Source organism: Mesoplodon densirostris, chromosome 6 (assembly GCF_025265405.1).
Source record: "Mesoplodon densirostris isolate mMesDen1 chromosome 6, mMesDen1 primary haplotype, whole genome shotgun sequence".
In the NCBI taxonomy this organism is placed as follows: Eukaryota; Metazoa; Chordata; class Mammalia; order Artiodactyla; family Ziphiidae; genus Mesoplodon; species Mesoplodon densirostris.
In genome coordinates, this window is record NC_082666.1 from 70,290,417 (window position 1) to 70,306,949 (window position 16,533).

The following is a 16,533-nucleotide window of genomic DNA, read 5'->3' on the forward strand; positions in this document are numbered from 1 at the left end:
AGAGTGATTGGATTAATGACCTCTAACTTTATTTCCCTTTGCAATGTAACATTTCTAGTAATTCTCCCTGTCTGAGGTTGAAGATAGCCAACACTTGTTTTTGTCTCCTCAGTGCAGACCATTCTCTATCTTTAGAGATTTGACTGGTAGGAAGTTTAAGTTATCCTGAAACCTACCTTGTATGTATACAGAACTTTCACCCAGAGCTTTTAAAATATGAAAGCTATCTTGATCCCAGTCTTTTCAATGTAAATACTTAGTTCTTTTAGCTATTCTTCATGTTGATTTTACATTTTGACTTCTACTCTAAAGATGCACCACGTCCTGTTGGTATTATTCTTAAAGCACGAAGATGGAAAACAATATTCCAAGTAGAGAATAACGAGCCCGGTAAAACGGTAGCACCACCAGTCTTGTTCTAGATATCTTACTTCTAATAAAACATCCTACAGTGTAACTATTTGATAGCTACATTCGATTGACTAAGTTGGAGCTTACTACTCAATAAGAATCTATTACCACTGCTAAGCCATATACTCCACAATTTGTCGTCAATGCATCCTCCGTCCAAGAACGTAAGAACTTGTTTAATAAGTTATTGAAATTAACACGAACTTGACTATAGTTTTTAACTTTTCTGATAACCGTGACGAATGAAACTTTAACAGGATTCTTTATCACATCCATATGGGATCATGACTTTTTCTAGATGCTTATACCAGCCTTTTGTTATCTGGGACTCTCATCCAGAAACTCATCTATTTTATTTATTTCACACTTTACTCTGTATAGTCCTTTTCTCTTTTTGAAGATATGAATGACATTTACTAAGCTTCTGATATCTTATGTCTCAAAGAAAGTTCAGCTACCATATCTTTAAGTTGCCAGCACTGAAACAATTCCATCATGTAAAATTATTTTGGACAGATAATTTTAGTCTTCTCATGCATGTTGGGTTTAGACTAACATTCATTCTAATCAAGACAAACTTCTTCATTAAAAAATAACTAAATAAATGCTAAGATATTGTGATTTATGTTCTAACATTGTACCAAACTCAGGTCTATCCCTTGGAAAGTCTTATTCCAAAACCAACTAAGAGCCCCTAAAACTGTAAAAAATTTAACAAGCCTTAGTTCACTTAGTGTTTAAAGCTTCTTACCCTATTTCTACACTGTGCCATTCTATACATTTTTTTTTTTTTTTTGCCAAATAATAACTCCTTTATTGGCCAGAATCAGGTCCCAGGTAGCAGGTTTCTGAGTTATTTCTTCTTTTCTCCAAGAAACAGAATAAAAACTTGAAGCAAGTCAAGAACTCTACTTGTTGACAGCCGATATACAGATAGCTTAAGTCCTCCACTCTTGCCTCTTTGCCATGGTATTCATAAACCCAGACACTGGTTACTATTAACACATCAACTCCAATCCCTTTCTATCCCAGGCTCGATTTACCAATATTGCCAGTCCTGGCCAATCCCAGATCTTAATACTCATTCTAGTTGTTGCTTCTATTATCATCTACTATGGTAAAAAACAGTATGATTGCACATTTGAAATAAGCCATGTTGGCAAGTTAACTACAACCATAAAAAGTATCAGAAAAGAGGAAAGGGATCTACTTTTGACCCCTTTCCAGGTATCCTGGAAATCTGAGTTGACACCAGTCTTTTATACCATTTTTGTTAAGAAAAATCAAAACCATTTTAGGATCTTGAACTCACACCTGATAAAGATTTGGTTTCATACTTTCTATACATATTAAAATGTCACTTGAATGAAGACAAAGATCATTTAGTGTTGAATAAACACTAAATCTCTCCCCATAGTAACTTTTATATTAGGATTTTGAAAATAGGTAAGGAAAATAATTCAGTGTTAAAGTCTAAGCCCTCAAAGCAAGTTCTTAATACTGTTTTCACACAAACATTTAAAAACACTTTGTTGTATAAAATGGATGACTAATAAGAACATGCTGTATAAATAAATAAATAAAATAAAATTCAAAAAAATTTTTTTTTGTTGGGAGAGGGGGATTGGGAAGTGATTGCTGGGCATATAGTTTTTTGGGGAAAATAAAAATGTTCTATGAGTAGTGTGTGATAATGCACAATCCTATGAGTATATTAAAGACAGTGAATTGTACCCGTAAAATGTATAAATTTTATGTGAATTATCCCAATAATAGCTTTTAGAAAATATTTCAATCTCATTCTAAAGGCTATTACAGGGACTTCCCTGCCCGTCTGATGGTTGAGACTCCGCAATTCCACTGCAGGGGGCATGGGTTCGATCCCTGGTTGGGGAACTAGGATCCCACATGCCCCGCGGCATGGCCAAAATAAATAAATAAATAAATGCCATTACATTACACACTATTATATACTTTCTAGAATATTATTAAAATATATAGCAAAAACCCTAATAGAGGACCAGACAAAGAGAAACCCTTACATATTGAATTAAGCCAGGTATTAGGATACCCAAAACAACAAACCACTTAGGAGCCAGATGCTAAATGTTGAGGAGCTATTATATTACAACCACTGAACAAACAAAAATAAAAACAAATGGTACTAGACCGAACATGACCCCTAGATGATTTCTTCTGAAAGACTATTATTTGAAAACAATCTTGAGATGGAAAATTTTGCTTCTACAAACAAACACAAGTCCTCAATAGCATGGGCACTTACTCATCATACTCGATATGATAAATAACGTCTTCTTCAGCAGCAACAGAATCTGAATTAGACGTAGAGGGTACATTGTCCAATTTATTTGTTTTCTCTTTGGAATTATGATTTATATTTCCATTAGTCCTTTTATAAGAACTGCCATTCTTCAGTGGAGTTTTGCCACGTGAGTGTCCATCAGAAGCTCTAGTAACACTATGTATACGTGCTTCAAACCAAGCACCAAGGGCGACATCTCTGGCATCCACCAATTCATTTACCTAAAAAAAAATTTAAAATTAGTAAATGAAGCGTAATTTCATCTACTGCTTCAAAAACATTAATATAACTCAAGTTATTTTGAGGGTTATCATAGTTAATATTTGCAGATATTCATGTTTAAAGTAATTTCAAAGATTAGAACGAAACTATTTTTTTTGGATTATACTGTCAAATCTGTTATTTACTAATATGAAAATTAACTTTCCTCCCAATATCCTTCAATGAAATAGGTATTTTCTTTAACTATTCTTTACCCATATCTATATTAGACTTTTAAAACATAATTCTTGTGCACCCAAGAGTTATTCTGGCATGTCATTCATTAAGAATGTTACTAACAGGGCTCCCCTGGTGGCGCAGTGGTTGAGAGTCCGCCTGCCGATGCAGGGGACACAGGTTCATGCCCCGGTCCAGGAGGAACCCACATGCCACGGAGCAGCTGGGCCCGTGAGCCACGGCTGCTGAGCCTGAGCGTCCGGAGCCTGTGCTCCTCAACGGGAGAGGCCACAACAGTGAGAGGCCCGCGTACCACCCCCCACACCAAAAAAAAGAAAAAAAAAAGAATGTCACTAACAAAAAGCCAGAACTTTGAAGTATTATGACCGTGATATTAATTTGTTCCATTAATTTCTTCACAATCCTACAGATAATTTACAGTCAGTCCAACCAGAAAACACAGTATTAAACAGAAAATAAAACTCGAAAACGAGGGACTTACTCACATGTACAAAGGAAAGAATCTAGTGAACCTATCTATATAAAATGGAGATAAGTTCCACCAACAGCAAGTGACTAGCAAATGCATTATTTAGTACCTCAAAGAACAAAGAAAATATAAAGAGAACAGAGCTATAAACATGCAAAACGTATGTAGTCAACTCTAATGGATGATCCAGAACTAAACCATACAATCTAACAAAAGGAAAACAGTATTAGAAGACAGGTATACCAGAGAAATTTAGAGTTACCTAAGTAGTCGGTTTAAAAAAAAAAAAAAATCCTGTCCTAAAAAAGCTGAGGGAATTGGCCTAAAGGTCAAAGCCCCTTCAGGAGCAACAACCAAAGACATCCCTTCAACTTTTTAAAAAGTCTTTAAAAAGAAAAAAAAAAAACCACATTACTAATACAAGATCATTACCTAATCAAGCTAGCTCTTCCTGAGGGTCTAAGACCACTTAAGGTATCCAACAGAATTCTGACAGATGGTATCACATGGGGTAGGGGTGGGGGTTCGTATGTATTAAAGTTAATACCCATATACCAGGTATTATGCAAGGCTCCTTTAGTTAGGCTTGTCTAACTAACCTTAATTAATAAATCATATTTTACAGGATAAGGAAACAAAGGCTCTGACAAGTTAACTTGCTCCAAATGAAAGCTAATAGAATGTAATACTAGGATGTGAAGACACCTTGACCTTAAAGCTTATGTTTTTGCTACTATTCATTACTATACATTTTGTAAGGCTATAGCTACCACAGTGATTCCTCTGATGGATCTCAGCAAAGTTGACTGAAAACCTTCTGGAAAGAACTGACTGTTCTCGATGCCATTAAGGACATTTGTGATTCGTGGGAAGAGTTCAAAATATCAACATTAATAGGATTTAGAATACATTGATTCCAACCCTCATGGATGACTTTGAGGGGTTCAGGACTTCAATGTGATGGAAATAGCAAGAGAACTAGAATTAGAAGTGGATCCTGAAGATGTGGGTGAATTGTTGTAATCTCATGGTAAAACTTGAATGGATAAGGAGTTGCTTCTTATGGATGAGCAAAGAAAGTAGTTTCTTGAGATGGAAGCTACTCCTGCTGAAGATGCTGTAAAGATTGTTGAAACAGCAAAGGATTTAGAATACTATATAAACTTAGTTGATAAAGCAGTGGCGGGGTTTGAGAGGACTCAACTCCGATTTTGAAAGAAGTTCTACTGTGAGTAAAATGCCATCCAACAGCCTTGAATGCTACAGAAAACTTGTTTGTGAAAGGAAGAGTCAATCTATGACCAAGTTTCACTGTTGTCTTATTTAAGAAACTGCCACAACCACCACCACCCTGATCAGCCAGCAGCCATCAACACGGACGCAAGACCCTCCACCAGCAAAAAGATCATGACTTGCTGAAGGCTTAGATGGTTATTTTTTAATAAAGCATTTTAAAATTAAGGTATGTACATTTTTAAAAGAAATTATGCTGTTGTACACTTAATAGGCTATAGTATAGTGTAAATGTAATTTTTGTATGCACTGGAAAACAAAAAACTTGTTTGACTTCTTTACTGCGATATTCTTTTTTTGCAGTCGATATTCTTTTTTTTGCAGTCGTCTGGAGCCAAATCCGTATTATCTCCAAGATATGCTCGTAGCCACATTTAGAGAAAAGTCTTTCATGTCCAAGTATTTGATAAAAACCCAAACAAACAAAAAAACCCCAAGTATGAGAGGCAAGGAAAAATCATTAAAAAATAAAACAGTACCAAGAGCAAATACTTGAGAAATTACCATAGCTAGCTGTAGCACTTTGTATGTTCTGTGGAAAACATACAAGCTCTGCAGATAAACCTCAGTTTAAGCCCTTGCTTATCACCTACTAGATGTAACCTTGAACAAGTTACTTAACCTGTCCCAGCCTCAGCTTCTTTTATAAAGTAACATACTCCGCAGTATACTGAGATTAGGTGACAAATCTGTATGATGTGCCAACCTAGCAAGCATATAGTAGGAACAAATGAAATAACTCTCCTTCCACTAAGTATCAACATATGTCCTATGTTAAAACTAATTAAAAATCATAGTATGGTCTTATTACCATACCATGCTTATTTAGTAAATACATTAGCCATTTAACGTTATATACATTACCTCCTTTAAAAATTACAATGCAACATTCTTATTTTCCAGTTAGGTTCAGAAGTGAAATACACTTGCCCTCAGAAGATACACAGCTAGAAATGGGAGCTAAGCTGATAAAGGTTTCTCTAACTCTGAACATGATTCTCTCTTTATACCGTGTTTCTTCAGAGTTACAAATCAAAACACAATATGGTTCCATTTATATAAAGTTCAGAAATAGGAAAATTAGGGATGCATACATAGGTTAAAGGTTATTAAGAGGTTAAGTATAATAAAAGGTTAAAGCTAATAAAAAGTAAAGAAATGACTACCATAGAAGTTTGGGTAGTAGTTACAACTAGGGAGGAGGGAGTTTAATAAAGAGGGGCACATGAGAAGCTCCTGGCGAACTGCTGTTCTATTTCTTAATTTGAGTGGTATTTATGGACACTGACTTCATAGTATCTTGTTAAGTTCTACTCTTATTTGTTGTCTATTACATTTCATGATCAACAAGGTTAAATAAAGCAGCACTGCACTATAGACAAAAGACAGGAAATATAAGAAATCCATGATTTTTTCTTAGTAATTACTGATAATTTTCCTCCTTATTTGCTACAATAAGCATAGACATGTAAAAAAGTTTTAACAGTGCCACACACTTAGCTAAACCCTAAAAGCTTACTATCATTATGCTAAACAGTTATTATTTAAGCCAGAATGAGTCATCTAACAGTAAGATCTGATGTGAGTCATACAAAGCTTCCACATCTAAAAACCAGAATTAAAACCAATTTAGGCATCAGAGGTCCACCTGGTTTCAGAAAATAAATTACTTCCTAGAGTCAGTGTGATTCAATGTGTTGTACAATGGGAATGGATGGACCCAGCCTCTGCAATCTTCCAGACTTTCTAAACGTGATAGTGATATCTGGTTTCTTACGACGTATGAAAAGCCATCTGAAATTGACCAAATATCGCTCAAAGTTATGAAATAGGGCAAAACAAGACTGATATTGGATCACAACTTCAGATAAAAATTTCATCTTAAAGTTTAAATGTTTACCTAAAATTTCATCTTAAAGTTTAAATGTTTACCTATGTCTTTTTTTTTTTTTTTTTTTTTTTGCGGTACACGGGCCTCTCACTGTTGTGGCCTCTCCCGTTGCGGAGCACAGGCTCCGGACGCGCAGGCTCAGCGGCCATGGCTCACGGGCCCAGCCGCTCCACGGCATGTGGGATCTTCCCGGACCGGGGCACCAACCCGTGTCCCCTGCATTGGCAGGCGGACTCTTAACTACTGCACCACCAGGGAAGCCCTACCTATGTCTGTTTTGAGTACACTACTTTGAAAATCCACTTTTTGTGCCTGCTTATCATGAGGTCCAAAAATATTCTTAGGCAAAAGGAAGGGAAAGCCTCCAAATCTGTTTGCTCATCCATAGAGAAAATCTTTATAAAGCAAAAATTACATAGGTAAGAATTCATGAAGAGGAAAAAAAAAACCTCCCAATTTTTAAATGATTCAGACACAATTTAATGAAATTTTGATATACTCACTATTCAGAGACTTGCTCTAAGGAAAACAGACAAAATTTAAAGCAAACTCAAAATAAGTCAAAAGTAGAAGCCTCTGAGCATTTTCAGGCTAGCCCAAAAGAATATCTAATATAATTATGAAGGTAGAGGGCAATATCATCTGTTTACCCCTCATTTCTAGTACCCAGTACAAATATACACTAAATATCCAAATATTCAATAAATGGATTATCCAGAAATAAGCCCTTCTATATGAAAAAGTCACTAGTCAAAATTTCAAATATCTATGACAATTACCGAGCTTCATCCAAAAAAGCAAGTAAGTTTGTGTTAGCCTCTTCAACTAAAGAGGAAGGTTAAGTGCAGCTTTGACTAAACATATTACTTTACAAATAACAGTAGCCTTTTGAGAGTTTACATGCCAGGTTCCAAGTGTATTTCTAAATGAGGAAAGGGAGACAATGTACTTACTTGCCAAATTTGTCCAACTCAGAAAGTGGCTGAACTGAAATTTGAAACCAAGTCTGACAACAAAGCTCAAGTCCTTAACATCTATGCTATGTATTAATATGAAATATAAGAGATGTTTAAAAAACAAAACCAAGTACTAGAAACAGTTGACAGCCAGAGTGCTAACACTGCAAATAAAAAGCAAAGATCTGCTAAGAGAAGTAGTTTCTCATGATGCTTGTCTGAATTAGTTTTGGGGGAGGGGACACAACTGGGTATTGAGAAGTGTGCTAAACAGAGAATTTAAACTGACCTTAACTACTTAACCTTGCTTAATCTCAGATCTGCAGATTCATAAACTGGTCCTCCTATGAAAACAAATTCATACCTACATGGCCCAAAACAAATCAAGTCAAAAGTAGCAGCTTCCAAACTGTTGCCCTTAAAAGTTAAAATGTAATAATGTAAGCTTAATATGGACACAGATGGTTACATAAATATTTACAGATACCTGGATATACAGGAGTTATTATATATACTACATGTATTTCCTTGCTCTGTCAGCTGAGGGCCCTAAAAACAAGGATACCCCAGTAGCAAGGAGCACCTAGAGCCCAGATCTTAGTTTCCAATACCATTCTCCAATTAAAGGAACCAAGGCTCCTTGGAGAAATGGTTGACTGCAGGACTGGGGCAGGAAACTTACAAGATGAGCCCGAAAGAAAAGCGCTAGTGCTAGTGCCAGAAAGAAAGCACTTCAACGAAAATCAAAGAAACCCCAAATAATGGGGGTATATGGAAGGGACACAGGAGAAAAAATATCCATACTGATGTCAATAAATGACTGAGGAAATGGAGAAGAGACAAGTCTCCCGCCTAAAAGAATTCCCAATAATTCTTGTAGATAATCTGACTACATGCAGTTTGGGCTGCATATAATGACTTCATCTCAAAAAAATACAGTATGTAAAGGGGGGTGGGGGAAAGTAAACCGACAGTGAAGAAATGTGACACACACTACACCTTGGCCGGGTAATTATGGTTCACATCAACAGTAGTAAATTACTACTGATGTAAAACCTAAGTTATAATCACCAAATAGAATGTCGACAGTACAGTGCCCTAGATATGTGATGAAAATAGCACTTCACCTCTGTGCTCCTCCTCCCAAAATATGTAAATCCAGTCTAATGATGAGGAAAACAAATGAATCCTAACATGGCATTTTACAAAATACCTGACCAATACTCCTCAAAACTGTCAAGATCATCAAATACAAAGTCTGAGAAACTGCCACAGCCAAGAGGAGCTTAAGGAGACGTGACAACTATCTTAGTATAATACTAATGTAAATGTAATACAGTGTCCTAGATGGGATTCTGGAACATAAAAGACATTAGGTACAAGCTAAGGAGATATGGTTCATTAATTATAACAAACGTGCCACACACTAATGTTAGATGTTAACAACAGGGCAAACCAGGTGTGGGATATATGGAAGCTCTGTAGTAACTTCCCAATTATGCTGTAAATCTAAAACTGTTCTAAACTAACAAGTTTATTTTTTAAATAATGTGAAAAAATATCAAGTAGAAAGTTTTGGTAACTGAAAGTGATGAAATCAATGAGTGACGTAGACAACAATTTGGCAAGTGGGCTTTCAATATTAACAATTCAATCTGAACTGTGAGCACTACATAAGGCACTAATTTATGTCAGTTTTGTGCATATCATGTAAGTTTATTCCCAGACTTTTGTTTTGTTACTATACTTTTTTCTTTTACTAAATGATCATAGTAAGGAAAGCTACTGGTATTTAAACAGCCACTCTGCTGATGGCTCATAATGCTCTAAGGTATTTTCTCAGCTTTCCAGGTATTCCTAAGTAAAGACTGCCTTCTCCAGTATTTACAACACTTTGTTTTCTGCTTATCTGTATCATCTAGCACTTCTAGAAAGATGTTAAACAATAGCATTAACGGGCTTCTTTGTCTGCCTCCTGTCTTTAATGGGAATGTTTGTGGCTTCTCCCCACCATTAAGCATGATGCTGGGTGTGATTTAAAATATTCATCTATTCCATCTGTTCCTCTTACCAAGGATTTTTTTAAAAAATCAGAAATGAATTCAAATTTTTATTTAGATGCAGAAAACAGATTAGATCATTTGTTTTCTTTGGTTTATTAATATGAAATATTAAAATATTTCTTAACAATGAACTATCCCACTTCCTGACAAACCACAATTAGTCAAGGTATGTTCTTCTAATATAGTTATAATTTTATTTGTAAAACATAACTTAGGTTTTACATCAATATGTAATGACACTAGTGTGCTTTTTATCATGTTTCAAGTATCAGTATTACACTAAATTTATAGAACAAATGAAAGCTTTCCTTTTTTTTTTTTTTTTTTTTTTTACATTTGTGGGTCAATTTAGATATCTTTGTGGGTTTAAAGCAATTCATCAGTGTAGTCAGGCCAGGTACTTTGATACAACTCTTTGCCAGTTCTGATTCTTTCCATTTTTATGGATCTGTTTGCATTTTTCCATAGATCTCTATTTGCATTTTCTTAATTCATTTTGTCTACCAATCTTTAATTTTTAGTCTTGAAAAAGCTCTGAAAATTAAGTTTGGGTCCCAGTTTATCCCAACCAGTAAGAATTAAGAAAAAATATAAGGATAGAAAAAGATGGGGCAAAACTGTCAATTATTCCTACAAAACTTACTAGAATTTGAAGAAGTTGCTGGATAACAAAGGTCAATAAATAAATCAATTGCATTTCTACATACCAAACAAACCGCAATTTTAAAAGGCAACCATTTGTAACAGCATCAAAAACAAAGCTACTAGAAATAAGTCAAAGATATGTAAACAGAAAAGTAATTGAGAAACATGTCAAAGATCTAAATTAATGGAGACATCTATCATTCGTGAATGAAGGACTCAACATTGTAAGGATGTCAATTCCCCAAGCTGATCTACAGATACAGTATGCATCGAAATTCCACCAGCACTTTTATTTCTAGGTAAAAATTCCTAAAGAAATTCTTGAACATGTATACCAGGATACACATAGTTGGTTCAAAACAGCACAGTTTAAAACAGCTAAAACTGGAAACAGCCCAAATACCTATTAATCATGGATTAGATAAATGTATTGTGGCATGTTAATAAAATGGAATAACGTAATAGTGAAAATAAAATATCTATATGCAAAAAAGTAAAAGTTCAAATACAGGCAAAACAAAACATTGTTTAGAGATACACACATAAGTAGTTAACACTAAAGAAAATGACCATAGAAGTGAGAACAAGTAGTTTACCTCTTATGGAAAGAGAGGGAGATGTGTTCTGGTAGGGGCACACAGGAGGCTTTAAAAAGTAACTACTTAACCTTGGTGGAATTACACAGGTGTCTGCTTTATCATTCTCTGCACTGTACATACACATTTTATACATTTGCCTATATATCTTTCACTAGTATTTCAAGATTAATTTTAAAAATTAAAATATTAACAGCCCAATCTTTACTCTCAAACAGCAATCAATGTTTTATTGTTCACAACACCCTGAAGAGAACATATCTATATTCTCACAATTAACCAGAAGTCTGAGGAAGACAACATACCTTGTATAGTCCAATGCCAGGATCAATAAGAAAATCATGAGTTGATGTAGACGGCTGACCGGAAGGTCCCACCCTTGGGGTTTTCTTTACCTTAGGTGGACTATTAGAACAGGGTTTGGCCTGTACATCAGTCTGTTTAGATGTGCTAGGAAGGTCAGGGTCTGGACGAACTAGCAGCTGAATTATATCATTCAGTCCAACATCATAATCAAATAAAGTATATCCATTTTCTAACTAGAAAAAAAGGATAGAAAAAGATTAAAATGCTTCTCTCAAAACTCAATCTTTCTACATCCTTAGTTACTCAAATGTCCTAGCTAAATTATTAAAATAAAATACAGAGCACTGAAATTTAGTGATTGTGAAGCCATTCCTATGGCCTCTGATGACAGCATCTTTTCAGGACCTCAATAAATTCTTAAGAATCATTCTATATCAACTATAGGGAAAACTGACAGCCACTGAAACCAAAAATGTTATCACTGCTGCTGTGACCTCATCACCTAGGCAGAAAAACTCTAAACTTCAACAAGTTTTGTGTATTTTAATGAATCTACAAGAAAGGTGAATTTTGAAAGTGAACTGTTTTATGACCTTGTGTTCATAAAGACATTTAATCATTTTATCTTTCTGAAGCAGTAATTTTTAAAAATCAACAGAAAAAAAATTCAAGCAGGAATAATTACAATTCTTGCTTATGCTACTCCAACTTGCTCAAAGTTCTCTGTAAAGGTGATCAAGTTGTATTATGAAACGTATTCCAGGATGACTAGTGAATAAACTATCTTGCAACTTACCCATATTTTGGCAAGGTCTCTATAAAGGTCTGAATGGCGTCCACCAGCCCCACCCCCAACTCCTCCCAAATATGGTGAAGTCCTAATCCTAAATAACTCAGAATGAGACCTTATTTATTTGGAAATAGGATCTTTACAGATGTAATCAAGTTAAAACTAGATGAAAAGGGTGGGCCCTAATCCATTGTGATTGGTGTCCTTATAAAAAGTTTAAATTTGGACACAAGGGGAGAAAACAGCCACGTGACTGGAGTGACACATTTACAAGCCAAGAACACCAAGGATTGCTAGCAAACATCAAGAAGCTAAAGGAAGCAAGGAAGGATTCTTCCTTAGAGCCAGAGGTAGCACGGCCCTGCTGACAACCTGAGTTCTGGCTTACAGCTTCCAGAACTGCTGGACAATCAATTTGTTGTCTTAACCCACCTAGGGTTTGGTACTTTGTTACAGAAGCCCTAGGAAACTAAGTCTCCATTTTGTTTCTTTATAAAAGTTAGTTGGCCATTTCTCTAAACTCCTTGAAGTTCAGAACTACCATTTCCCCGGAAACATTACCAATTTAATCCCTAGTCATTCTTCCCTCTTTGTATGTAATACCTGTCACCATTCACAGCTCTAACACAATAAAGCCACATGTGAGAAGTCAACCAAAGAGAAAAGAATGAGAATCTGTCCTTGAATGACAAACTTACTAATATTCAAGGTAAGGTTAACTTTAATTCAAGTGGTCCAAGAATAAACTTGGCACAATCCTGCACACTACAGGTGTTCACACCGTTAAACAGAACAAGGGATTGAGAAATTCAAATTTTCCAGTGGGGGAATTAAATGAGACATTATCTCACAGATTAGTTAACATGCTTATTTCAAATAAGTCTAAGGAGTCTTCCAAGTCAGTAAGCAGATAAGCCCTTATAGGGACAGGATGTTAACATGGCTTATCTGATTAAAAAAACAAGAACTCCTAATCCTGAACTCCTCAGAAAACCTCAAGGAGCAAAAAACTACACATTCCCACCTTCATTTTGACTTTCTCCAACAGCATCCCCTTCCCTCCCCCCTCCCCCCAAGTAAGAACACACCAATTCTGTAACAACTGAAAAAGCACAACTTTGATTAAACATACAGCTGTTGCACATTATGAGAAGTACAAAAAAATGTCATGTTCAAAGTAGGGAAAAAACTAACAGCACAGAACATGCAAATTAACTGCTAGGGAGGGCATGCCCCAAAATGAAGATAGCTGTTAAGGTGATGAAATAATTGGAAATCCAAAGTATTTCCATAAACACTTTTCCACTGAAATTTGAGGTGTCAGTGAGAGGGACCCTGGGGGCATTCTTATACCCAACCCCCCTGACTAGTTCCTAGGAAGTGATCAGAGTAAATATAAGCTGCTTAAAGTGAGACTTGGTTTGAAAGGAAAAGTAGTATCTTAAGTCATAGTGAAGCGCTAAGCATATAAAGGCATGAAGGCCTGTAATAGAAATTAGGCCCACAATAACAAGTAACCACTTTTCCTCAATTACTCACGCTCGCTAGGATAGCAACTTTTACCCAGATTATATAGTGCTTCCTAATTCATAGGTACCCTCCCAGTTTTCCTGAAACAGTGATTATTATTCACTGCACTGAAAGTTCCACAGAGTTAGGCTATTGTGAAGAGTTGCGAAGACTGTTGGAATGTTATTTTAAAAGTACTGGAAATTCCCTGGCGGTCCAGTGCTTAGGAGTCTGAGCTTTCACTGCCGAGGGCCCAAGTTTGATCCCTGGTCAGGGAACCAAGATCTTGCAAGCTACACAGCTAAAAAAATAAGTACTAAAATTCTCCCAAATTTAATGAAAGTATAGATTGAAATTACCTGCACTTAAAGTATGCTGAGTGGGGGAGAAAAGGACTGGGTAATTTGGAAATTACAAACACCTATGAGTTTCATGCAATTAACTATAGTCCATCAATGTCTCACAGCAGAAAATGTGTGATAACTACCATCCTAGAAGATGGGGCTGCAGAATTTACAATATTAGAGAGGCAGGACTAGTCCTAGAATTTTTTCCTTGAATTGGGTTGAAGGAAGAAATTCCAGGTAACAGTAAGAACGGCAACAGTGATGCAAGGGAAAACTAGGAAGCAAACACCAATTGGCAGTGGCTGAGAAGGCAGAGAAGCCATTCCCAAGGGGCTAATGATAAGGGATGCAGGTGGAGGGCATTACACTTTCACAGCATATACAATGTAACACACACACACACACACACACACACACACACACACACTCTCTCTCTCTCTCTCCTCTCTCCTCTCTCTCTCTCTCTCTCTCTCTCTCTCTCTCCCCCTTTAAGTAGGCAAACACTTTTACTTTGTACTCCATGTGAAAACTGAGTCCAGGGGCAAAAGGCAACTACTCAGTTTTTCTTCAGTTCTGGTTCATAGCCCACATCTACAATCTAAGAGTCCCTACAGTGGTACAGGGAAGGAAAGAGAAGAGGGAAGAGAATCCTTTCGAAGTAGGAAAAGCTCTGGATTCTCAAAAAGATTAAGAGATCCACCAACATAACTCTTCCTTAACCCCCCCCCCAACCCCCAGGGTGCAAACTCAACTTCCCAGAGAAGAATATCCAAATGAGGTTACCCTACTTTAACTAGAACTTACAGCCCTGAATTGAGGCTCTCTCTCCATTCCAACTCTCTAAAGTAGAGAATCACATAATTACAGAGCTTCTCAAGCTTCATTTGCATACAGACCACCTGGGGACCTTGTTAAAATACAGATTCTACTTCAGTAGGTCTGGTGTGAGGCTCCCAGGTGAAGCTAATGCTGTTGGTCCTGCTGATCCAGGGACCATACTTTGAACAGTAAGAAACTAGTATGAGGCTGACTATTCTTCAACATTCATTTTCAAACTCTGGTGCTCATCAGAGTCTCCCATGGGGTCTTGTTAAATTCAACCACCTGCAATTCTGGGGTGAGCTGAGCATCTATAATAAATATCCACAGGTGATTCTGATGTTTTCCAAGGATTAAAAGCAGCAGACCTAACATACAAAGGTGGGGGGAAGGGGGAGACCATTTACATCATGGACACTGTAAATTTGTTTTTATTTATGACATTTTTCACTATGTGGCAGTAAGGCATCTTGACAAAGGGGTGGCCTTTTTCCAATAAGCACAAAGGCATTTTACAGGATAAGGGCAGCACTGTGACACCAATCCAATAGTAGGACACACTATCCTGTCCAAGGACTGTAGACACCAGAGGAAAGGAGAATAGAGATAATAATCACTGCAATGGCTACCTGTCAGCTCATAAGGAACAAATACAGCTTCAGCAATGTCTTCCTTCTGTCTCCAACTAAGTACAGCACCCAAGGTCCATTCCTAATTCCTACTGGTTTATCCCTATAGTGAAATCAAAGTAGGGAGTTATCAACTGTCCTGGGCTAGGAGGTACATAATGTTGTTATCCTCAAGTTTTTCCCTGAACCTGGAATAGCCTCCTGGTTTCCTGAAAATGTACCCTGTTGCCTTGAATTTATCCCAATCCCTACCTTTTCCTAAAGACAGCCAGGTGTACATTGTCTTTTTATCATATTTGATAATCAGACTGTAAGGGGTGTCGCCCAGGAATACATTTTCATGCTTCATTTCTATCTCTGGTGAAGTCACCAAAGTATCCCAGGAATTCATGTACTATTGTTCCTAGCTAGAAAATAAAATTCAATAAACTTAATTACATGCTTTTCACTTTTGACCAAAAGATAAAAAGGTGTCAGCCACTGGAGGCATAGCAATATAAAGCTACATAGTGTTTAATACACATACATTTATTTCTAAAGCAAAGTTTACAACTAAATTGAATAGCTGTTTTTACAAGTCTAACACTAGAAGATCAATATAAAACTGGCTACTAACACATATCAAAGATGCTATCGTTTACTTGAAAACAAAAAAAACCCTGGCTCTTTCTCAGAGTGTAATCTTGTTACTCTGAAATTTCTGGGCAGTTTTCAAAGGGTAAGCCTAGGAAGGGGAGAAAAATATTCCTTTCAAACCCTTTGGCTGTAGGAAAACGGCTACTTCTACCAAATCAAAGAGAGTTACACTTATTTCAAACCACAGGATTGGAGCCAAACTATGATCTACCAACTGGAGGATGCCAACTTCTTTAGTAGATTAACGTTTTTTTTTTTTTTTTTAAAGGCAATAAAATAGGATGGGTCTGGGTCTCTAGGTACAGGCCATGTGAGTAGGAAAAATCTTCAATGGGCCAGACCAAGGCTAAACTGTTCAACTACCAGCGACGCCCACAGACACCCTCACCGC

General features: G+C 36.5%; 1 protein-coding gene across 2 annotated transcripts in view; it reads right to left on the reverse strand.

The window, feature by feature from the left end:
- Positions 1–16,533, reverse strand: part of UHRF2 (ubiquitin like with PHD and ring finger domains 2) — a 73,468-nt gene that overhangs the window by 55,584 nt on the left and 1,351 nt on the right. Inside the window, exons 2-3 of one of the 2 annotated variants that reach the window (XM_060102169.1) lie at positions 11,412–11,645; positions 2,696–2,955 (exon numbers count right to left, since the gene is read on the reverse strand). In XM_060102169.1, the coding sequence (XP_059958152.1) occupies positions 2,696–2,955; positions 11,412–11,645 (494 nt within the window). The remainder of the gene's footprint in view (positions 1–2,695; positions 2,956–11,411; positions 11,646–16,533) is intronic. The other variant, XM_060102170.1, reaches the window with a different exon arrangement.